Source organism: Accipiter gentilis, chromosome 3, assembly GCF_929443795.1.
Source record: "Accipiter gentilis chromosome 3, bAccGen1.1, whole genome shotgun sequence".
NCBI classification, from domain to species: Eukaryota; Metazoa; Chordata; class Aves; order Accipitriformes; family Accipitridae; genus Astur; species Astur gentilis.
In genome coordinates, this window is record NC_064882.1 from 46,916,743 (window position 1) to 46,942,054 (window position 25,312).

Sequence of the window (25,312 nt, forward strand, 5' to 3'; positions counted from 1 at the left end):
CTGATTCATTACATCTCAACATGAACTCCAGGGGTAACTGGCAGAGCTGTACCGTAGCACCACTGGATGGCTTAGCCAAGGGGTGAAACAAGAAGTTCCATGAAATTCTTAGTGAACACAAGAGGTCAAAATCTGAGTTGTGCCTCACCCTCTGCAGAAATGGGTGTTCCATTACAGCTGTTCCTTGAACTAAATTGCTATGAACATCTTACGCACAGAAAACACGAAACCACTGTTCACACCCACTTAGTTTTCCTCAGATATCTTTTCCTGTTTATTCATTATATGAACTCAATTGTGATAAGAAAATGAAACTGAGACTTCAGGCTTCTATCATCAAGAACCACAATCTTTGTACTTCATCTTTTGTCACTGTGATGCTGGTTAAGCATACAACCGAGTATCCTGTCAGAAAGCATCTAATGAATTGATGGGAACTCTCTCCCAGGCGAGGCTTAAAAATTCCCAACATCATAAAAAGTTTCTCTAATTAGACTTTCCTGGTCATACTGAAAGACAGCAAACCAAGCGAAAGGTCAGTGAAGTCACAACCCCTCCACTCTTTCAGTGCTAATAATGTCCAGTTTAAACAGCCATTACAATTACCTTGTAAGCTCTTAAGTTCTGTGCAGGGTAGAGCAAGAGGCAATTATGGCCTGGTTTCTTTAGATATTTCCCATGCATACAGCGAAGACGCATCTCATGATTGCTGCAATAGTTACTACAAACCGGTCTGATGTCATTTATTTAACGGTTTTTTTCAGTACAAAACATTACAAGTAAGTTTTCTACATTGAGATAGGAAATTAAAAAATCATTGTTAAAACCAATTTAAAATAAATATATAAAACTGCTATTCCAATCAGGTAATTACAAATGTATTATGAACCAAGTACTTCCAAACTATGTTTACTTTGGAAGTGCATTAATACCACTACAAAAAACAGCCATTTATTTAAATATCAAGTGATTGATTCTCAAATATGGCAAGATGATGTTAGTACAAAAGTAACAACACTGAATACCCCGAAACATACACGGCACAAGTATTTACTGCATTATCTTTTTCACATCACAATCTCCTTTATGCTGCAAGTTTACTAAGTAGGTACACGTTCGTTTGAACAGGAGATCTTTATCAGTTCCAAGGCACCTTCCTTCCTAAGACACGGTTGGTGATTTTCTGAAAGAAAAACAAAGCGACAGAGATGAGTATTATTCCTCTAAAAATCAAAAACCCTAAGCATGAAGATAGTGGAAGACACAGAAAGTGTTTTCTACAATAAACAGCTGAATAAATTAGGACTCTTCACATCCTTCACTAGCCACGACTGAGGGGAAGAGATGAAAGTCTATACAATCCTGAGTAGCCTGAAGTAGGTGAAGAGAAAATGTTAATTGCAGACTGCTCTGGAAAAAAAAAAAAACAACAACAACAAACCACCACCAAAAAAACCCCAAACCAAAAAAAACCAAACCCACATCGGGGGAAGCAGCATAGAAAATAACTGGTAATAGATTAAACAAAACACTGTGTGTAGACCCAGTCTTGTGCAGTTAAACTGCAGAACTCTGCCCTCCAGTGCTGCGAACACCAGATGTTTACACTTCACAAAGCAGGTGGACAAAGTCATGAAAGAAAAAAAAAAGCCACCACCAATCCAAAGATAGATTCAAAGCCCCTCGGATGCAAATCACACCAGACTGTTAGAGCATCTTTGAGAAGTACTGCTAATGCCAGCTCTGTTATGGCATTCTTCCCCAGGCACCTGCTAGTGTGACCCGTTCTTATGGCAACAGGCAATCCAGATAACGAAACACCACATCATTCTGCTAGTTGAGCTGGCAGATCACTGATGTTTTGAAGTATGGAATACATATTACGTGGCTTTAGAGAAGCGTAGGATAAAGTAAGAGCTTTGGGTAACTCGTGTATTACTAACAGCAGTGGCAATGATACAGCCATTACCTGATGAGACCTTTTGCATCACACAGAGGAACGCAATGCACAGCTCGGCTCTTTATACACACACACAGAGCATGCAGTATATACTATACACACATAACTATATATAGTGTATATACCAATACAGAATGTACTCTGCTTACATACATACATATAAAAAGCAGCAACGCTTCTGACGTGAATCTCAGTGTGGATTCTGTCCCCAGTACTTCACAAAGCCTCGGAAGGGCTCAAAACACCTCACACCACAAAAACCTCTGACCAGTCCTTACAGCTCACAAGCCCTTCTGCAATCTAATAAGCAAACCCAGCCAGCAATTAGATGCTATCTCCCCTCTTTGCTCCACTTCCAGGAACTGACTATAAACCAAAAACCCCTAACGTGTTGCTGACATGAGGGAAAATGTAGCCAAGGGGATGGAAAATAAACGTTAAAAAAAAAAAGCTTACTGTAAAGCAGCAAGCAAAGTGCAATTCAGTTTAACACCTCTAGAAGCATGTGCTTTTCCCTTTGGGGTAGTGACACCTTGTGGCCCCTATCTATCTTGCATAGGCTCTAAAGGACATGTCCCATCCATAAACAAAAGTGTTTAGTGTTCCTGAATGCTAATATATTTTTTCTTTTTCAAGGGGTAGAGGGAAGTACATAAGTTAACAACTTTGCTATCTACTTTATAGATGTTTCTCCCATGCTCCCTATTTACAAAAATTACAAACTTGCTACATCTAATGGAAAAGCCTCAGAAATGGAACGAATTTGTATCTGATAAAACTCATAAAATTCGTTTTCACTTCACTGGGCTTGAAAGTTCCGATTTATGCTGCCATCAGATCAGAAATCTGTCTCAACCATACAGTTTTCAGAATTAAGGGGCATGCACCATTCCCTTATCTGACTAGTATAATTTAATGCTCTATTTGAAATTAGAAGTATAAAAGCAAAGGGGTACTGGAACAGAACATCAGTCCAGACCCATGTGCATCCTGTGATAAAAATAACTTTGCTATCTTAATAAAGGTAACTATTTAACAATTTGAAAAATTAAGAATACCTTTGCAACCCTCAGTTGCTTTTTAACACAGGAATTTTGATAAGTTTCCAGTTACGTATGAGCCCATACTGTTTCCTCTCGAGGATCTCATCCTCACTCAGTGCTAACAAAACTGTTATTTCATTCTCTCTTCAATTCCCACTGCATTGCCCCACAGTAGCACATAAATACCTTAAAACAAGCACTGACAGCCCTTACTTCTCAGGTGTCCTGTGTGAGTATTTTCACTTGTACTTTACAAAAGGTAAGTGAACTTTGTTCATACATATTCACTAATTTGGGGCCCTATTTTGAGCAAAATAAACTCGGTTTCATGTCATCCCTCAACCTGGACACTAATTTTAGATCATTATCCTTGGTTCCCTACAGCTAACAAAGAGTCATACGCTGCCTCCAGAGAGCAGCATGTCCCACATAGTAGCAGTTGTTGCTCACACTGGAAACATACAATTTTGTTTGTTTGGTTACTCCTCGGGATACATTTTTAGAAGCTGGTGTTCATTTTTTTTCTGAAGTATTGACCCATAAATTATATCAATATACAGTTATACCTAACATACCTCTAAGTTCTGGTGTGACGATTTCACTTTTAGGTGATCCTTCAGCAAACGCTTGTCCATGTTGATGTACATACAGGTATGAGTGTATATACATGTTTAATTCCTTGTTTCCTTTCCTTCCCAAACATGAATCACCCCTAACCTGTGAGCCCTCACACCCTATAGAAATGGTATGCACACTGTACTGCTAGCTAGTCCCATCCTCAGAGCCAGCTGTACTGCTATTAGTGAGGCTTACACGTAGTTTTACTTTTACATGTCTACCCTTTTGGTATCTGTGACAGAAGCAGAAGCAACCAGCGTCCCAGCACTGTATTACATCACGGCTGATATGTAATAAACTTAGGATATAAGCACACTTCACTATTACAACAAAGTGTTCAGTTACAGGTGCTGGGAGAGAAGAATAAGTGCTCAGAATCTCCTTCACTAAGCCAACAGGTCTGGCAGTTTAAGACATGCTCACCTGCCCAGCTGTTTCATTAATGCTCCTCTACCAGGTATTAACATTTGCACAGCAGAAAGTCAGACAAGAAAATACATGCGTAGGCCTCAGACACTGCAGAACAGGATGCATCAGCACACACTTTCACCAGCAGTTTAAGCTACTAGGCTGCTCTCTGGAGTGGCTGGGGCACGAGTACATCCCTTCCTCACTAAGATGACCAGTGCTAGCCTGTCAAAATCCAAAGCATGAAGGACAAAGAAGTTTCATTAGGGACAGGTCATGCCACTAAGCACTGACCTGGGAGTCAGAGAATATGAGTACTATGCCCAGCTCCACCATTGACCCCCACACAAATTTGAGCAGGGCACTCAGCTTCCCCTGCCTGCCTCTCTTTTCCCAAAGATATGTCTGGATACATGCCAAATGATCTTGGAAGGAACTGTCCCCTACTAGGTTTGTGTAAGGCACTACAGGACTCCTCCAGGTGACTGCAATTAAAATAAGAGTCAGATCTATTCCAGAGTGCTGATCTGCTGTTCTACATCAGCAGTTCACAAACTTGCCACTATGAGAGATACTCAGACCACAGTTTGGGTACAGTGCTACAGATCATTTAAATGATACAACCCTAGATTACACACATTTTCAGTCTAGCTTTTGTACCAGCCATTTTCTTCTCCTAATACCCTATGTCATCTTTGGAGTCATTCCAAAAAATCTGTGTTTCTTTTTTTCATGCATAATCAGATCCGCTTAGAAACTGATGCTCTCAGCAACACATTAGCCAAATTCTAAACAAACCATTCACTGTATTTACAGCTACTTACTGCAGCTATTCTCCATCATCAAGGAAGACAAAAAGATTACAATATTTACTGCAATGAATCATCATTCCTCTTCCAATCAAAACCACACTTGTATAGAAAACTTCTGATCTGATTCCCTCTCTGCTTCCAGCTGACAACTGCCAGCATTCATTAACTCTTAAGACTTTACTGTACCAGCATCTGAGACTCTCAGACGAGTGAAAAAAAATTAAAAAGTGTCCTGAATACACCCTGCAAAAGTATAGCATCAAATTCAAGTAATTCTAGTGGTAAATACCCACAATCAGATTAGGAAGGTATTCTGGATAATACATTGCATTACAAGCCCTGACTTTTAAAATCCAATTACTGCTGTTCCCAACAAATAACTAACCCTATTATTCCAGCTCTGGTAGGACAACTCAGCCAGGAAAGAGTTGCAATGCTAAAACTGAAGTGCAAGCTTAAGATCCAGATGGAAAAAAAAAAAAATCAGTTTACATTTTTAATGCATGTCCTTAAACCACTGAGGCTTGTAATGCAGTTTATTGCCTGCTGCCAGAGTTCTCCTGAAGGCTATGTTTTATGGTATATGGGTTAACTAAAAATTGAGAAGGTAAGAACCTCCCTGTTTGTTGCAAACTGTTGTTTCTCATCTTTTAGTTCTTAAGTCTTAAGAGAAAGCTTAAGCGTATGGATGCCTACAACAGCTAGAACAGTGATACACTGGTCAGTTTTGGAGATGCACTTCTCAGATGGGGCAAATGGGCCTCCTCTGTTTTATCAGGACATTTATCAAATTACTGTGTATAAACTGATACCGCTTGTTACGCAGAAATACTAGATAATTAGATGTGTGCGCATGGGAGGGCATAAGGACAGAAGACTCTCTTCCTTGTTACTTATTGTGCTTAACACAAGCGAGTCTCTAGCACAGCACTCTTCAATCTTTCTATCAATAATTAAACCTCTGTTTAACAGACAGATGCAAAGCACGTGTTGCACAACTTGGACAGCCAGGGAGGAAGAGCAGCACTTGTTAGCTGGGACAGAAGCAGCTCCCCGCAGGGATCTCACTGCTTCATGGCAGAATGAGGCAGGATTCAGCAGAGTCTTAGAGTAACCCAGCAAAATGGGTCCCGCTGTTTCCTTCTCCTGCTGACCAAAATCCTGGAGTCCTCACCCCACCTTTGCTCTGCTGCTGGTTGTGTGGTAAGGCCCCAGCACAGAAACTGTTCTTGAACAGCTGGATAAGTGTGGTTCAAAGTTAGTCATACCCACACTTAGGGATACTGTTTTGTTCTACAGCTTGCCAGACACAGGAGATCCTTGGCTGATCAGTGCCGGTGCGGTAAGACCACACTATCAGCTGAACAAACACTTAATGGTGAAATCCACAGCCCCCAAAGTTAACAAATTACTATCAGGACTGTCAATTCTCCACTGGAGCAAAATTAAGAATGATGACTCCATGCTTTGCTAACCATGGTTGCGAAGTGAGCTGTGAACTGTGTAAGCTAAATCCATTTACAGCAAGGGTACACGAGAGCAAAACCAGCAGCCTTCAAGTCAAAGAGCCTATCCATGAAATATCTTCTTTAAATATGCTCCACAATCCCTTCATTCTGCCCTCAAGACTGCGCAAGACCTTTTTTGTATGCTTTAATCAGGACCATGCTTCCTTGTCTTTTTTCCATACAGCATGTGTAGGTACTGGAAGGATTTCAGGTTAGGAAGGGGGATTTTTTGTTCCACATTTTGCTAGGCTTGACTGCTTTGACCCTGATTAAATGTTAATATATCCTAACCACCTAGAAGTTGCAAAAGAATACCACAGAATTAACATTTAGTAAATATTACTATAATGCTTGTGACCGCAAGAAAAAAAAAAACTTCTAAAATGTTACAGTATAAATATTTAACCAGAAGACCTACCGCTTTGTAAAGTTGTGCTTTCAGGCGGTATGAGTTGTATTCCATTTTTCTCTTCTCTTCCTCTCGCTTCTTCTGCACCTCTGGCAGCTGCTCATAGATCCTTAAGTGTAAATACAAAAAGAATACAAAAAGTCAAAAACACTGACTTTGAAGGAAGGAACTTACCGAGATAAAAAAAAAAAAAAAAAAAAATCCTCTGTTTTATCTTCACATTCTGTTTAAGGCTACCGGCCAACCACATCATAGAAACATTTATTTGGGGGTTTACTAGTGTCACACAGGGAAAATGTGGAATACATAGCAGTTGTGATACCAGAAATTCCCACATCCCATAATGCCTTTCTCTTACAAGCAGCACCTCCTAAAAGCAATATTTATAACATTAAAATGACCATACAGCTGATATGATTACCGAGCTGCAAAAGGTAGAGCTTAGTATCTTCAGTACAGAATAGCCCCATTGCTTTGAGAGTATGCTGAGTCTGAGTAACATGTTTATCCACCAATAGCAATATTTTTATCCCAAGAATAACCTGAGTTAAGTTATTTAGGCATCTTTTCAATATTTTCGACATTCAACTTTGTTGCCCTGTTTAGATGAATGCTTTGTCTTCTCCAGTGCTGAACTTCTCCCATACCAGAGCCGAACAGCAAGGGATGCTTTGAAGTGAATAGAAGGTGACTGGTGCTCAGTACAGTCAGTGCACTATTCTAATCTGTTTTACATGCTACCATCTCGAGGAGGGACCCAAGAGCTAGGATGACAGTGTATTGCTCACACTGACAACCCGAAATCTTCCTTTAAGATCATAAAGCTTTACTAATTTCATGACAGTGGTTGCCAAAAAATATCCAGCTTCAAAAACATTGTGGTTTATGGGAGGTGGAAAAGAATGATGTCCAAATATTTCAGTCCTGTAATATTTGAAGCAAGACAGAACTTTTAGAGACTGTTTCATTCTTATGTCAGTATAGTATCTTTGCATAATTACTGTTGGCACTTCAAATATTTTTCAACACATCTATGCCTTCAACTTGTATTATCTGAAATGACTTCAGCACAGCCCATTTTGAACATTGCAAATCAATACTGCCCACCAGCCAGGAGGGGCATCTTTGACAGCTGTCTTGGTACTAATTCCAGCAGGAAAATAAGTAAGACTTCAGACTGGCAAGAGAAGCAAGGGAGGCAAATGTGTATCAGTTTGTACCCATTTGCTATTTAGTCAGTACAAGTTAGGCGTCATTTGTATGTTTCAAAGGACAGAAGGACAAGAAGTTCGCTGGAAAACAAAGTAATAGGAAGCTGTATGATAACACATAACTAAGTAGGCAAAATCAAGAAATCAAGAAAGCAAGGAATCAAATCCAAATCTCAATTAGTACTGAATTTTACCTCCTGTCTACTTCACCAGCATCAGCTAGGGAGAGCCATACACAGTTGTAGCTTCTACAGTCCCCCACACAAATGTTTACCAGTCCAGACTTCACAGTGGAATAGATAAGCAAGCAAATACACATCCAACACCAAAAAAACCAAGAAAACACAAAAAAGCAACTGCACTTTTTCCAGTGACCTACCTTCTTGTGTATCCCTATTTTCCTACTCTGTCTGCAGCTGTCCTTAGGAGGTCATCTTTTCTAAATATGTCACTACCCACATTACCACTATAGAAAACAAAAATAAATCACATTTTTATGTTTATTTTACTCCTCTTATGCTTTGCTGGAAGGCAGCAGAGGGTGCTAGGTCTCTGCATGTGTTACTGGATGGGGGCGCAGGGATACCTCCAAGATTTGGGCTTTTGCTTTACTACCATCTCACCATTCTCTAAAGGCTTTTGCCATTCTAGGGTTCCACTCAAGGAAAGATCCGGATTTACCCCTGACAAATCATCCCACCATAAAGATGTTTAGAGCAAGATGTGGGCAATGCAGAATTATAGATAAATGAATTGAAAATTGTTTTCATTACCTCTAGCTAATTTGCCATGAGAAATTCCATTTATACCATCACAGAGAAAAAGAAAAAGCTTCTGCACTCATTATAGGTGTGGATTTCAAAAGAACGGTACAGAATAAATTACTTTTCAGCTCCAGCTGAGAGCTGGAGTATGACAGCAGCAAGAACAAAAAAAAGAAAATCACCAAGTGTGACTGCCTGAATCGGTCTCCATAGAAGTCCTGCTGACTTTGGTTATTATGAAATCAGTTTCTGAAAGTATATGAGTTCAGATACATCAATAGCCGAGTCCAAGTGACCTGAAACCAAATCCTTCTGCTTCGGCTCAAACATGTGGACATGCATTCCTTGGGGAACTGGTATATTTACCACTTCCGCCACCTCTCTATTAACGCCCTAAAAATACTTTTAAATGTCAAAGGCTACTGAAATAAAACATTATTTTTTGACTCTCCCAGCATATATATCAAGGGATGTATTTTATATATTGTGTATTCCAGTAGATATTTTGTAGAATCAGTGTAACTGAGGTTGGAAGAGACCTCTGGAGGTCACCTAGTCCAACCTCCTGCTCAAAGCAGGACTAACTTCAAGGCTGGAACGGGCTACTCAGCCCCCATCCTCTCAACTTGTGACTATTTCCAAGTATGCAGGCTCCACCACCTCACCACCCTCCTCATGAAAAACTGATTTCCTGGTCTCCAGTTAGAATTTCTCCATGCTGTAACACATCACCACTGCTGCTTGTCCTGTCACCGTACGCCTCCAAGAAGACTCTTCCTCTGCCTTCTCTAAACCCTCCTTCTGGCAGGGAAACACCACTGCCAGATCCTCACCTTCAGCCTCCTCCCCCCCAGGCCAAACAATCCCAGCCTCCGCAGCTTCTCCTCATGCACCAAGTGCTCCAGCCCCCTGACAGCCTTGGTGGCCTCCACCAGACTCAGGACACTTTGCTGACCTCTCTCTTGTGCTGGCAGCCCAGAACAGGAGGCAGGATCCAGCTGTGGCCCCATAAGTGCCAAGCGGAGGGAATATCCACTTCCCTCCACCTGCATGAAATGCAGTGTGTAGCTGGCCTTCATCCCTGCAAGAGCATGCTGCCGACTCGTGTTCAATTTGCTCTCCGCCAGCTGTCAGGCCCCCAAGTCCCCTTCCCGAAGGGCCACTCCACAGGCAGTCTGTCCTCAGACACTGCCAAGGGGGGGTGTCCATGGTTGGGGGGGCAGTTCTGTCCCAAGGAGAGACTTGGTATTTGTTATTGTTGAACTTCATAAGATTCCTCTTAGCCCTTTCCTCCAGCCTGCAGAGATATCTAGAAACTGCAGACCTACTCTCTGGCATACTGACTGGTCCTCCCAGTTTGCTGTCACCTGCAAACCTGCTGAGGCGCGCTCCATCCTATCGCTACTACCAATAAAGGTGCTGTAGAACAGTCCTGGCCCACAGCACTGTCCCTTTCACAAAGCACAAACCCTCCCTGCACGTAGCATGGACATCACAAGACTTCAATGCAACAAAGCACTTGCATATACGCTGAAAACCCAAATACTTAGAAGTATCCCTTGCCTCGAGGTACACTCCTGACCTTTGTTTTGTTTTGACTCTAAATAACTTACAGTATTATTATATTTTTATGTAACTTTACAAGTTATCAGAGACAACTTCATGAGTCTCTAATTTACTTTTAAGTATTTATGCTGTTTTTCAACTGGTATTCTTCCAAACCACCTCCTCTTGACCCCGCTACCATTTCAGAATCTAGCTGCAATAAACTCCATTTTTTATTATACCTTCACATGGTCTCTCTGTAGCATAGATATTCCAAGTTTTTAATACATTGTTAGTGTGCTGTGCACTTTATATATAAATCACTTGAGTCAAAAATAAGGCAAAATCTATCATAAGGTCCTTTTTTCAAAGGGTAAAAGCCTCTGTATTCCTTTGAGGGTAGTTATTTCTTACATAAAGCTCCTTTCATTTGGCGAAATGATACCTCACTTTCTGCGCCAGTTACCTAGTTTGTTAATGTTTAAAACTATACAGATGCTCCAGTACCCCATACCCTACATTTCCTCTCCTTTTGGGATCCAGCACTTGCACCATTTGCTGCAGTGCTTGGATTGCAGATACTGCAGTAGAGTACTCCGGTTTAGTTACAGAAATTTTTCTAAAATCATCTAGTTTCTCAGATTTTCTAGATTGATGCTTTGTCCCTCTGATAAGGTGCCTACACCTTGCCCTGAAAAAGCTGAGTTACCCCCAGCACCCAATTCTTTGACTGCAGATACACTTCATCCACCTCTCCAACCCATTTACTCAGGTCACCCATCTACCTGAAACAGTTTTCTTAACCTTACCGTTTAGATCTTTGAACCATTTCACTCTTTGGAATTGTTCTTCTCTTTTCTCTAATCAGAAAACCTAAACAGAAAATTTTGAGATAAAAGAATGGTGAACAAGTCTACTTCTCACAAAGAATACTATTGCAACAATCTGACTCCTTTATAAGTTATGGATTCTTATAGACAATACACACACCCCTAAGTATAATGTGGAAATTCATTAATTCCTACAGAACATAAAGGGCAGAACCATAAAGGTACCTCTGTCGGACAGCATGTGACTTGCATTCCTGTAGCCCTTTCTTTTCTCTGGAGGATTAAACAGCTCTTCTCGTTCAGACCGCAGTACGCTCTGTATCCTCCTTTCCTCCATTACAAGCTTCAGATGCTTCACACGCTCTCCAGAGCGGGAGATGAAATCAGGGCGATGCACTGCAAGAGCCTCCTAAGATGGGATGACACAAAATAAAGTCTAAAGTGGCCATGCTGTCTGCCTACAGCTGGATGGGAATAATCCAAATATCTAACACCATTACCAAAGCATGGAAAAAATCCCATCCAAGTAGTATGTGGTATAACATACAAAATCTTGTATCCTTAACGTTAGGTAGATCCTCAGAGACCTTGTTTAACAAACTACTTGTCAACAACCAGAAAGTTAACTGGCCAGAAAGAAATATCATGGCTGCTAATAATTAGCAAAAGGGACACAAAATTCTTCTCAAAAAAGTTAACAAAAAGTTGAGCCCATAGGATAGAAGATTCTGTAACTTATTACAATCTTCCTTATTATAAAACAGCAGGCACATCAACATTAGCAATTTATTTAGGATCAGTAGAGGAATTTTGAAAGTGTTCTCCTGATACCTCTGTTTGCCACACTTCAATTTCCATCACAGGGCAGTCTCTGAGCACATGAACAGATGCAACTGAACTCAAAGAAACTTCAGAAGTGCACCTTAGTTAGCACTTCTTAATTTACATTTCACTTGCTGTGGACAATCTCTTTTAAAAATATTTCTATATTTCTATTTTTTTTTTATAAAAACACATACACTGTTTGCACTGTATGAATTAAAGTTCATTTTAATCACGTACTATGTACATCACACAGTATTATCTCTGCATGGAAGCAAGTATGACTTGACATTATGTCAGCTACATTCCCTCTAGTTCCTGAAGCCAACATTTAAGCCCTGAAATATTAGATCAATTCAAATAGTCTGTTGTGGAAAGCCAGATTACCATAAGAAAATGGACTAGTGAACTTGTTGGTTTTCCTGGGTTTTGTTACATTTGGTTTGTGTGTGTTTGTTTGGTTTGTTTCTGTTTTTGTTTTTAAGCAGAAGCAGTCTGTAACGCGGTTTACTTCCAATGATTACAAAGGTGAAATAATAAAAAGAAGGAACAAAAAGTGTTTCCACAAGATTCAGCATAACTCTTGAAATTCTCCCGAGATCTCTGCAGCCTTATAGCACAGCATGCCTTTACCTGTAGTGTAAGCTTCGCAAACGGCCGCAAGGACCTGTTCTCAGCATCTCTTTCTGGAACTGCTGGCTGAATCATGTTGCTGTGCTGATGCTCTTGCCAGTTCTTCTCTCGGAGAGGCTCTCTCCAAGGCTTTGTGCTGGTCAATGGTTCAAACCAAGATGGACCAGGACCAGAAAAGGAATTGGAATAGTTTTCTTTCCTAGATTCAGATTTCAAGTCTTCTGCTTGGACAAACCATGAAATCCCTGTTAAAGACCACAGAAGAGAATAAAGATTTGTAGACAACACATGTGCCTATTTTCTATCCCCATCTATGGCCCTTTATGCCTGTGCTGGTTTTGGCTGGCATACAGTTAATTTTCCTCAGAGTAGCTAGTAGGGGGCTATGTTTTGGATTTGTGCTGAAAGCAGTATTGATAATACAGGGATGGTTTTGCTATTGCTAAGCAATGCTTACACAGACAGAGTCAAGGACTTTTCTGCTCCTCGCACCACCTCACCAGCAAGTAGGCTAGAGGTGCACAAGAAGTTGGGAGGGGACACAGCCATGACCAAAGGGATATTCCAGATCATATGACATCATGCTTAGCAATAAAAAGCTGGGGGAAGGAGAAGGAAGGGGGGGAGGTGTTCGCAGTTATCGCATTTTGTCTTCCCAAGTCACTGTTATGTGTGATGGAGCCCTGCTTTCCTGGAGATGGCTGAACACCTGCCTAGCGATGGGAAGTAGTGAATGAATTCTTTGTTTTGCTTTGCTTGGGTGAGCAGCTTTTGCTTTACCTATTAAACTGTCTTTACCTCAACCCATGAGTTTTCTCACTTTTACCCTTCCAATTCTCTCCCCCATCCCACCCAGGGGGAGTGAGCAAGCAGCTGTGTGGGGCTTAGTTGCCAGCTGGGTTTAAACCATGACAATGCCCAAGGTCTTAGCTAAATCAAATCAGTGGCCTAACACTGCAATAAATACTCACTTCAGTTTAATAACAGTGCAACTCTGTAGCACACATCTGTGGCACTTTCAAAGGAATTCCTTTGCCAAGTGTCAGAAAACCAGCAAGCCTTTATCAAACAACAGTTTTGAAAAAGCACAAGATGGCTTAGTTTGCAAGTTTCTCTGTATACTAAGAATAGTTATTTATCAGCAATTACACATTTTTAAGGCGCCTCTCTGCTGTCCTAAGCCCTATGGCTTTTTATAGATATTTTTGAAGATCAAATGCATTACATCTTCCAAATGTTAAACATGTATACAAGAATTACTCACAGTTTACATACATAATGGGATTTGAATACATCAGCTAGTACTCTGAGCAGATATTCTAAATTTTCTAAATTAAACCGGAATGAGAGAGAACGATTTGTCCCTACAGCAACAAGAATGATGACTAAGGGAAATACTTTTAAACATTTAATTATCACATTGTGAAGACTGACAGGGAATTTGGGGGGGGGGGGGGGGAGTAGGGGGAGGGGGGGGGGGGGGGGGGGAGTAAGGAGGCTACACTATCAGCCCAAAAAATGCAACTCTAGCTAAAAGGGGGAGAGGAGTCTAGTTCTTCTGGTACCTACTCCTGAAAAAATATGTGTTCTTCAAAGCCTCAGTACCTGAACCAGTAAGTACAACTTACAGTGACCAGTTACTCAGAGCTTAACAAAACCTTTTATATCATGCAAATCAAAATTAAGTATCTGTATGATTCCCATCTCATTCATCTTTCCTTGCCTTATTCATTGCTTCCTGTTTACTACCTTTACTGGCTAGGTTGCATCTAACAGCTTGATTGAAAATGCCATCATAATAGAACACTAGAGAGTTCACTTGACATAGTGGTTTTATTTAAAATTCATTTATTAAAAACAGAGTAAGAACTGACTGTACTAGAGACAGACTACTCTGTGTCCTAGCTAATCCTCCTCACATATTATGCCAGTTACTGTCAAGATGTACAGCTTTTCTGGTCTGCGGAGAAAGTGTATTTTGGACTGACCTTGTGGTACATGCAGCCTGCTCCTTTTCGTCCTTTTCTCCATGAAAAAATTGCCTGGCTGTCCCTTCTGCTTACTCTTGCTTCCTGCTGCCTGATGATCTGTGACCATACCATCTGACTCTCCAAAATTACCATCAACACAATGCCAGGGTTCCTGTGGCCATTGATTTGGCTGGCTAGATCTTGGGGTAGGAAAAGTCACACCAACATCTCGAGTATTTTTCTTAGTTCCACTGTTCACAATCTCCAAGTCTCCTGTAGTTGAAAACGAAGCAGTAACATCTTATTCCAGAGCAGCTGGAAGTACTTCAACATCAGCATGAGTGACATGCATAGTTTGGGGGATGACCCTCATTTTTTACTTTGAAGCTGAAGAAGCACTTTCTTTACCCCACCTTCAAGTGCAAAACTTTTTATATTCCTACTTCCAATTCAAGGAGAGTTTGCAGGATTGTTATTACATGATAATCTGAGTAAAATTAAAGCGGTGCAAACCAAGTACCCCAAGCAAAACAAGCGTGTGCGTATATATATACGCACACTGGGGGGAGGTGGAATTAGATTTGAACCAACTATGCCCCTGGCTGGGACTTGAGTTGACTTTTGGAAGAGTCAATTTCAAATCTGCTGCTGAAAGACACAATGGCAGGTCAACACACAGCTTTACATTTTGGACAAGGGAACTGCAGGTTTTTCTGGACCTGTTAGTTTACCCAGTGTGTCCCATCCAAAACTGTGTTTTAGGTGTAAAAGATGGGTTTGCCCACAGCACTACAAATATTTAACAGAAACATATGAAGCATAAGGTGTCAATTAACATTCAGAAAGTCATAATACAATCTTGAAACCAAGCCATGAAAATACTCTTCTGATTCAATCCACTTGCACATGAAAACAAAGCAGTAATAAGTGGTATGTCTGATGAATAAAACAAAGCCATTACTCGATGTGATGATGCTAAGTTGGCCTGTAAATGAAAGCAATGAAGAAACTGATAACTGCCACCAGAAAAAAACCAAATGCAGAACTGCACCAGTCCAGGATCAGCCCATATTTTAAATAGAATATAACATCCAAAATATTACCAAGGTGAATATGAAACACTGCAATTGCCTTCTGAAATAGCATATGCCTACAAAATACATTCTGTGAGTAACAGATGTCTTGCAGAGAAAACAATATATAAAAAAATACAGTTAGTCCACCTTTGCTATTGAAATGGATCAGAAGCTTAGGTCAATAAACTTGTAACCAGTGTTCTCACTTACTTATTAAAGCAGACCAAGAAATGAAAGGAAATGGCTTATTTCAATTGGAACATAACATCTTTTTCTTCAAATGCTTTTAGTGAATTTGAAGAATGCTGCTTGTACATACCCATCACCAGAAACATGCACCAGACTCCGGAGAAAGGTTTCCAAAGAGATGAAAGGCAGAAGCAAATACAGAAAAGACAAGTCTGGAATTCAACAACTCACCTGCTTGGATACCTTTGTTTAGCATCCGTGTCCGTCGCTTGTTACTAAGAGCAGAGCTTGGCCCCCAAGAACTGCTGCTTGCAGAAGTTGATCCTGATGAGATTGCATTCTAGAAAAAAAAAAACCACGCAAGAGAATAGAAATTCCTGAAATACTAACAGAAATGAACAGAAAGTGGGTTTTAAACAGCAAAAAATTTATAGTTGTCACTCTTTTACTTGTTGTGCGTCTTGACTCTATTATTATTTAGATGTTTATCACAGGCTGATCAGTGTGTCTTATTGCTGTGCCACACAACAGCCAGCCTTGACTTTATCCTCATGCACCAATGCGCTTTCAGCATCCCATTATAGTAAGAAAAGCACACTATTTCTGTAGGCAAGAGCTTGCCTGTGATAAGATTCTGTACAGTGCTGAGCATCCTCCAATTCATTTGTCCAAAGTTCACGGGACAATGTGGCCCGTCAAGACAAACTTACAAAGAACCTTTGCTATGGCAAGATCATTTGTTGGCTATACTTTCATGAGAAACTCCAAAGTGTGAAATATTTCTGCTTTGGAAAGAGGGAGAATAAACATCTAGACTGAATTCTATATTCCCACCCTCTCAAACCGAAAGCCTTTAAAGGCTTTTGCTGGAGGGACAAACTGTCTTGAAAGATTAACATGTTGCTTTGTAAATTCATAACGAACTCCAATTCTGTACCATTGGCATGAAAGAGCAGAGTCATTTCAAAACACAGGAAGTTCTACCACCCTGTGATCCTCATTACACAAAACTCTCCAGGTGGAGAAAATTAACAAAAACAAGAAATAGAAGACAAGTGCTAAGAGCGTGGTTTAGGCAAAACACTAGTTTCATATCACCACCACTCACACAAACAGAAGTTCCAGCTGCAGGGATGTAAGCAGCACAACTTTGTTAGAGTAAATTAATTTAAATTTTATGACATATTATAACTTTACTGCCATTTAAAAAGGAGTATACTCTGTAAGTGTAAGGCATCCGGTCCACAAGCTTTTTGGTTATATAAAATACAGAGAAGGTTAGTGCTTTATTAACAGCAATTAACTGACAGTGCTTCCCCAGGCTTCAAATCCAACAGTGCGGCACAGATCAATCTCTGCAACTCCATTGAATTTAATTTTTAATTATGAAACAGATTTTTTTTTCCTTGATCATAGCAATTAGTATCCTGTTAGTAACTCATAATGCTAGCCACGATGGAAATTAACAGAGGCTTTTTTTATTACCTTTTTATTGAACCTCTGCTATCACCACTTCAATGCTAAACATAATTTCATTTCAACATTAAAAGGAGGCAATTTTTACTCATGCATACTGGCAAGAACTCTTTTTTTAGTTTCATAAAACTATTACAGCTCTAGTAGAGTGCACTAGACAGATGTAGTAGATATGCATCTTCTTTTAGAGAACAGAAGCAAATTTGAATATGTGTTCAGCAAAAGGGAAGAGTATAAAGCAAGGAAAAAAACCCAAGATAAGCCATTTATACACACAAGCATATCAGCCCGCAGAAATAAACACAAGCAGCTATTCAATACCGAATATTGACATGCATATTGCTATTTGGACTAGAATATTCAGTGCAGTGCTTTCAAAGCCCTTCAGCAGTTGAATAGCGTAACCTTTAGCTTTGTACCTGCTACCAGATGGCAGCTTGAAGAGTGCTTTAGAAATAACAGAAACTGGAATAGATAAAAACCTTCTGGGATGGGTTCAGCATCTATAAATAAAAAAAGCTGTAACCAAGTTTTCTGGAAGCAGAGCTGACAATAGGCTGTCATAAAAAAAAGCTACAAAATGCAGCACTTGCCTGAAAGATTCATACAGTAGCCTCTCTAGGAGTAGAGCTCCTCCTATAAACGAATATCTGTCTCTGAACCACTGATATTTGCAACAAACAAAAAAATCTTGATTTCTGTTCAGCCAAGCATCACAGACAGTACCAAAATTTGGATTTTAAATTTAGCTTGGCATTTTGCCATCAATCTTCTCTCATTCCTTATTTGAGGTGGGTCATGCGTCCCTTTAAACGTATTTTTAAAAGGAACACTCCACCAGCAGATAAAAGATACTACTTTCTACAGCCATATGGGCTCAATCCAACATCAAGCACTGGGAACAGTGAGCCTTTACTCCCATATAAGTATCACTGCAATCAGTTACCTCATGGGTGATTTTAACAGGCAAAAGACTACATGTTGTTTTTAAGGTCCAAACAGACCTTGAAAGATTAGTCTTATGAATGGAATATGGAATAAAAATCATCTCTGAAATACTACAACCATGCAAGACATGTTGGATCCTAATTTCATTGTTAGATGGACAGTGTTCTGATTAATGGCCCTAATGTTGCAAAGTTTATGACAAAATTTTACCTTTAAATAAATATTATTAATAAATATATTAATAAAAATATTTTTAAACCATTCTTAGTCTTGAAAAAGATTGTTTCTCCCCTAGACACGCATTCCTTAGCTTACATGACACACAGACTGAGTTTGAGTTCTTTCTATTAAAAAAACCTAAATCATTTTAATGAAATCTATTAGTAATGATGACAATAGCATTTTCTTCTGGTAATATGAAAAAAATTATTTCTCACTTTTTCCTATACTTTTCAGCATTAATTAATATTACAGAACACCAAAATTCTGTCATTTCTTACGATAATCACCAAACCCATGCCAAGACCCCCTTTCAGGAAATTAATTTTCATTTCTCCTCCAAAGGGCAATGGCCAAAGTCAACTGAAGTAATCAGCTTAACTCCAGACTTCTCACCTAGAATCCTTCAGGATGAGACTTGGTATTTTAATATGCCTAAACTACCAAATACAAAAATTGAAGAAGCTTCCAACCAACACTCAAGCAAGACAAAATTCCAACATTTAAAATAGACAAACAGTAAGAAAATTCAAATAATAATTCCAATTTTTATGAAATTATATTTATCGTTGCCCAGATATATTCAGGTAGCAATAGGCAGTCAAAATCTACAGCCTCAACTTACCACCACTGTCTTCAGGATTGCTAAAGCACAGAACCTGCAGGTAACTAGAAATCAGATACAGCAGGATCTTGCTTCAAGACAAATAAAGGAAGAGAAAAAAGACAAATAAGAACAAAGGGAAAGAAAGCACAATTGATGTTTTAAGAGATTTTGAGCTCGTCCTTATTCCTGGAAAAGCAGAGAGACTTGTTTGAGCTACTTAGATCACAGACAGAAGCCTACGATATAAACAACACTCTCTGGAAAATTTGAAATTATTCTCCAAATAACAAACTCTGCTATTGTACAGCAGTTTAAGAGTTCCTGTAACAATTAGTTAAATTGTCTTTTGGTCTAACTGACCACATACCTGGATCTCTTTCCTTTTCCTGTGTCTCTCAGAAGTAACCTTTGGATATTCTACGCCCACTGCTTTGCCACTTGCCTTGTCCCACTTTTCAGAGCGACTTTTCTGGTGGTTGATGGTACAATAAAGCTGGGAGAGTCTTGGTGACACCCGCACTCTTTCATGCCCAAAAGCCCTGATCAGCCTGGCAGTATCAATGGTGGAAATGGAACTGCTCACCTCAGTCTGAGTAGCAGTTTCCATCTCTGTTTGGGTCACCACATCGGATTCTGAGGTGGTAGAACTGATTGTGGTGCCATGATCTGTACTGAGCCTTGCCTCTGAGAAAGTGTCACTAGGAGTTTCCAAGTACTGCTGATGCTCTGAAATTTTATTCATAATTTTTTCTCCTGACCTATTTTTCCCAAGCTCAACAAAGTTATTTTTATCATGGGTGATATATGGTCTTTCTTCAACATGGGTTGCATTAGGCTTCAAGGTACTTTCAGACCTGCTCTTCTCTGGCAGTCTTATTCTCTTCTGTTCTCTTCCCTTTATTTTCTTTTCAGATTTTGTTGGTATTAGTGTATGCCTAATGGGATTCTGAAGGACCCTGGCCAATCGATCGAGGCGTTCAACAAGCGACAGCTCACCGTTACTCCTAAAATCATGGTGCTGGTGTCTCTTCTGGCACTCCAAAAACTTAATCCAGAGTTCATCTAAGCTACTACTGGACTGGGTTCTCCGTCTTGGTGGTAGATCCTTCTCCACATTCTCATTTAGGCGAGTTGTTTGGCTATGTGGCAAAGGATAATTTCTAGCTGCCTTTTGTTCTGCTTCTCCTCTGCCATGTTGAAGTAGCTCCTTCCCTGATGGTTCATTCCCCAGAGACGTGCTAACATTTAGATCCTCATTCTTGCTGTAATCTTCTTCTGCAGTGAGTGGAAAGAATTCGTTTTCACTATCTTTATGACGAACAGAGAAAACACACTGATGATGATGTGCTTTTTTCCGATTCTGCAAGACAACACTTGAGGAAGGTCTAGCATGTCCCATACCAGAACTGTTTTCTGACGGCTCGCTGTTAGACAGGAAGTAGCTCTCACACACAGGCATTGGATGATGAAGGTAGAACCGTGCAGATTTGAAGACTGCATGGGTGGTTTTTATGGACTTCGAATGATCTGCATGTTCTAGAAGAGAAGAAAACACTTTATTTAATTTTTTTTGTTTCTTTACAGGGAAGCAAGTAGCAAACAGCAAGTCTTGAACAGGATAATTTTCATCCTAACACTTTCCAATTGTTTCAAAGGATTAAAAGCAGGGATCAGTGTACCCATTCCCAAAATGCAACAAACTTAGAAATGAAGTTTCAGCATTATTAAGAGTACATAAATAGTATTTTCTATAGTTTGCAACACAGAATCCAAGAGAATATTACATCCAACGGAATCTGAAGGAGAAATCTAGTTACACCACAGGTAACTACTCTGACCAAAATTTGGACTGAGTCTTTATTTATAGTTATGGAAACTCATGGCAGGCAGCCACAATTCATTTTGCCTCTTTCCAGACAAATGCCCAGGGAGTACAAGCGTTCCCTAAGGCTATGCCTGAACATTATCTCTCAACTAACTCAGAACAGCACTATATATAAGACAACCAATACCACTTCCTGTACAGGTCCTAGAACCATCTCTGATAGCATACCAAGATCTAGTCCTGCTTTGCTTTCAAGCTCAGATGACACATTTTAGTTCAAAGCAGTAGTGAAATCCCCCCAGAATATGCTACTATCTGAAATTAAAGGACTATATGCAGAAATCCAATTATAAACTCATTTGCAAGAGACATACATTAAGTATGCAAGCAGCATGGGCTAGCAGGAATATATTCCAAAATAATTTTAAAGCCATTTGTAATATATTGCACACAAAAAAAAAATCAAATTTAAAAAAGTAAAAATGCGTTTCATGCTATGTTCTTTGTATAATGGACTGAATTATATAATGATCCATGAAGGCAGAAAGTAGGAATTATAGCTGCTAGAGCCAGAAGGATTTCCCAAGTCCCTATGTTTACTGCAAGATATTCCATGCTATTTTAGCCAAGTATGTCATTTAAAGATGCCTTATAGAATAGTAATAGCTTTCATATAAATAAAAAAGTCAATACAAAAAAAGAACAGTCCATTTACTAATGCTAACACCAGTGACCAGGTAATGGGGAGCTGTCAGCAAATGCATATCAAGTGCCATTAATGGCAGGAATCTCACCCCTCCCAGTTTTTCTCTAGCTCTCTGACATTCCTCCCAAGTTCGTTTTTTTGTTTGTATTTTTGTTGTTTTGTTTTAAACAGTCTTGTTTTTTTGATTGTGATCTACTGATGAAAACAGAACTAGAAACCAGTTCTTCCTTTCTTCATCTGAGCAAGCTTTGCTGCCGTTTCAGCAAAAGGATGGCAAGTCCCACAATCAAGCCTCTCCCTACTCCAGGAGGAAAATACCTACCCTACCTCATCAAGAATCACAAGCTATGTAAAACCCCAATTCCACATAGGAAAAAGTGATGCAAGATAAGCTCAGGAAGGTTACGATTGCATGAATTCACACTGTTAACACTGCCTCATAAAACTTACTTTTATTTAGTCGCTTGTTTTCCTTACATTTCATACATCTCTTCCCAATACAGAGACACTTCAGTGTAATGTCATGGTCATGAATAGCCTAACCAGACCCAGTCCCATTAACTCTGAAATTGGAGGAATTTGTCTTTCCATACAAGGTCAATCCTCATTTAAGAGGATTCCTCCACATACTCCTGACAAATGAGATCAGGCTTGGGAATACTATGCAGAATTTGTGCTATTTCTGTATTTTTAAAGAGTTACCAACAAAATGGAAGGAATGCAAACAGGAAAATAATAAAAATAAGTTTACATAAAGAAACTTTAAAAAAAAAAATTTGCATAATTTTAAGCTCTAGACAAGCTCTGTGGGTAGAGGTAATCTTTTATTAGACCATCTAAAAATACCGTTGAAGGAGTCAGAGAAGATTTTAGACATGCCTGTCTCTTCAGAAGGCTTGCTTAAATTTCCAAATGTACTGGCTGGTTTAACAAAAGATTATTTCTATTTACAGTTCTTCTCTTGCCTGTGTCTTTAGGCCAACACAGCTAGACAAAAATACTATTAGATAATTTTATATTAACACTTGTGTTCCCCTTTCATTTTTATCCAGGTTATTCAGAGGGAGGTATCCATCGCTCTCTGCTCCAACATGGTATTTTGTTTGTTGCTGCAGATTCTTGTTCAGAGAGCTCACTTCTATACCCACACTCTTTCTTCAGTTCTACTGCCATGACCCAATATTCCTCTTCTGAGTTACCCACAGTGAATGAAGAAAAGCATTTTTCTATCTAACTCCACTTGTATCCATATCCTTGTATTTTATAAATGCTCACAGAGAATTTACTTCTTCCATTAGAAAAACTAGGTTGAGACAACATTGTCTTTATTGTTGCACTAGTTCAACTACTGTTCCTACATACACTTACCAAAAAAAGTAAAATGAACATAAAATAATGAAGTTCAGTGTGTCTTATGCAACCATTTTAAATTATCTTCTGGAATTAAAAATTATATTCTGGAAATACCAAAATGTCTCCATTCTGAAGAAAAAACCTTCCAAGAAAACCCCTTCTAAAGTGAAGAATTAAAATCATCAGAAGGAATCGCTATCAATATGTCAGCACTGCTCTGTGGAGTGACCTTACCCCAGGCATACTGAAATGCCTGCTTAAAAGGGACAACAATAATCACACTCAGGTACTCCATAAAAATCTGTTTCATTAAATGTCTTCAAATAACAAGTTTACATGATAATAAGAAAAATAAATGAGCTCCCAAAACCCCTATATATGTGACTGCCTAGAAGGGAGCAGGGAGTCTCTAACGCAGAATCCATTATGCTGTTCATGTGTTTCAGGTCCCATCCCTCATTAACAGCCACAATTATATCCCTTGCAATTTGCTTGCTCTTTGTTTAATATAGCGCATGTTGCAAAATACTGTACTTTGCAATCAACAGCTTTCCAGAGGAATTAATAGCTGCATTTAGGAGAGATGGCAACCACTGAAGCAATTTTGTTTACAGTTACTTCTGTCCAGGAACACAATGCAATTCTCAAACACAACAAAAATCCTCATCCCTGCTCAGACTCAAGGAAGTTTATCAGCCACTCAAAATCACAGAATGAGGTTTTGTACAAAAGGACTGTCCATCAGGACTAATTTTAGCTACTGTCATGAGATACAGTGTCAAAATCATCAGTTAGCACAGCATAATTTCATTTTGTCAGCATTCTCAACAAATAAAGCCTTAAAGTAGGCTACTATAGTAGTAAACCCTGCCCTTCATCCCTCAGGAGGACCATCCAACAAGGTTAATGGAGGGGAGGAAGAAAGAGACATAAGTCAAATCAAATTAAAATTCAGTTAAACACCAACATTACAGAGATACTTAACATGACATCACAAGACATAAGTGTATTTGTGAGCAGAAACACAACCCCAAGCCAACATACAGAGTCATCCCACCTGCTTTTATTTACCAGGGAATTTCTGTCATTTTCTACACGGCATCCTTTCTATACATAAAGAAGACTTTGCACTTCAAAAACTTAAGAGTGCCTTAAAAAAAAAAAAACAAAACCAAAAAAAACCAAACCAACCACACAGAAAACAACACACAAACACCAAAATCCAACCCCCACAAAAATCTTAAAGGCTCCAATAAGCACTGGGGCCACTGGAATGCTAGCAAATATTAACATCCAAGTATTTGGTCATTCAGGAGAAGCAGAAAGATGGGGAAGAGAAAAATGAGACAAATTTAGCATCTTCAGGCAGACTATCAGCAATATCATGAGACCAGAAATCATGGATCCTGAAACATAATGCTTTTGCTCTACTGTCTTTCATGTGTATGAAAACAACATGTAAAATTAAAACACACACTTTAACTACCTGGGGAAGCTTCCAGTGGTATCATTTGCTCCTCAGCCCAGGCTAGCTTGGGCTTGGGCCTCTTACTGTAGATTCCTTCCTTATGCTTGATAGCCGTACTGTCTGGAGGATTATCATCCCTTAAACCAAGCATGTTTGCTGGAAACCTCGGAGGAAGGGCATCATTTGACCCTGCAGAGAAAGAGAGCAATGAGTAAAAAGAGGAAGCAGGAAAAATAGATACAGAAATTTCACAACAAAGACAACGTCTGAAAGAAAGCGTATTATCCAAACATTAGTACCAGTATATTCACCAACAGCTGTGATCCCTAATGAGCAGTTCTAGTTACTAACACAGCAGCAGTAGGTATTGTGCCACATTGTCTTCCATAATCATTCTTGACAAGGTTCTTCCCTGAGAGGTAGATAAATTTTACCTATCTACTAATAAGCGGAGAAGAATACAAGAAAATGAGCATTAGACAAGTCTACCACGAAGCCAGACACAGGACTTGGAATGTCCAGACTCCCTCCTGCTCACATTAAAATTCCAGACATTTTCACTGACTGATGTAAATAGCTATTTTCTGAACAGCAATGGAGAAAAACTGGAAGACTAGAGTAGGTCTGTATAACCTCTAAACAAGAATTCAAGACAACAGGAGCAGAGCATTCTTACTATCATATCGCTGTCTCCTAATGTTAGGAACCTAAATGGCCCCCAACTGATTTATCATCCTTGTGAACACCTGGTTATATTCAGTAGACTTACTCAACTCAATTTCCTTCAGCTACTACTTGTGAACTAAGAAGCAGCAGGGAGTTTAAAAAACAAAATTTATTTTTTAATTCTGCTGTACATTTTCTACAACCTTGCACTGCCTCATATGCATATTGAATTTTTATATCTAGCAT

General features: G+C 39.4%; 1 protein-coding gene across 6 annotated transcripts in view; it reads right to left on the reverse strand.

The window, feature by feature from the left end:
- Positions 1-749: 749 nt before the first annotated feature.
- ALMS1 (ALMS1 centrosome and basal body associated protein) overlaps positions 750-25,312 on the reverse strand; it is a 74,254-nt gene continuing 49,691 nt past the window's right edge. For 2 of the 6 annotated variants that reach the window (XM_049792675.1, XM_049792678.1), the window contains 9 exons: positions 24,419-24,589; positions 19,416-20,584; positions 16,030-16,138; positions 14,552-14,806; positions 12,564-12,808; positions 11,334-11,517; positions 11,088-11,151; positions 6,768-6,867; positions 751-1,183 (listed from right to left, as the gene is read on the reverse strand). In XM_049792675.1, the coding sequence (XP_049648632.1) occupies positions 1,139-1,183; positions 6,768-6,867; positions 11,088-11,151; positions 11,334-11,517; positions 12,564-12,808; positions 14,552-14,806; positions 16,030-16,138; positions 19,416-20,584; positions 24,419-24,589 (2,342 nt within the window). In that variant the 3' untranslated portion in view covers positions 751-1,138. Of the gene's footprint in view, positions 1,184-6,767; positions 6,868-11,087; positions 11,152-11,333; positions 11,518-12,563; positions 12,809-14,551; positions 14,807-16,029; positions 16,139-19,415; positions 20,585-23,989; positions 24,083-24,418; positions 24,590-25,312 lie in introns of those variants that run through there. The other 4 variants (XM_049792677.1, XM_049792676.1, XM_049792683.1 and 1 more) reach the window with 4 other exon arrangements.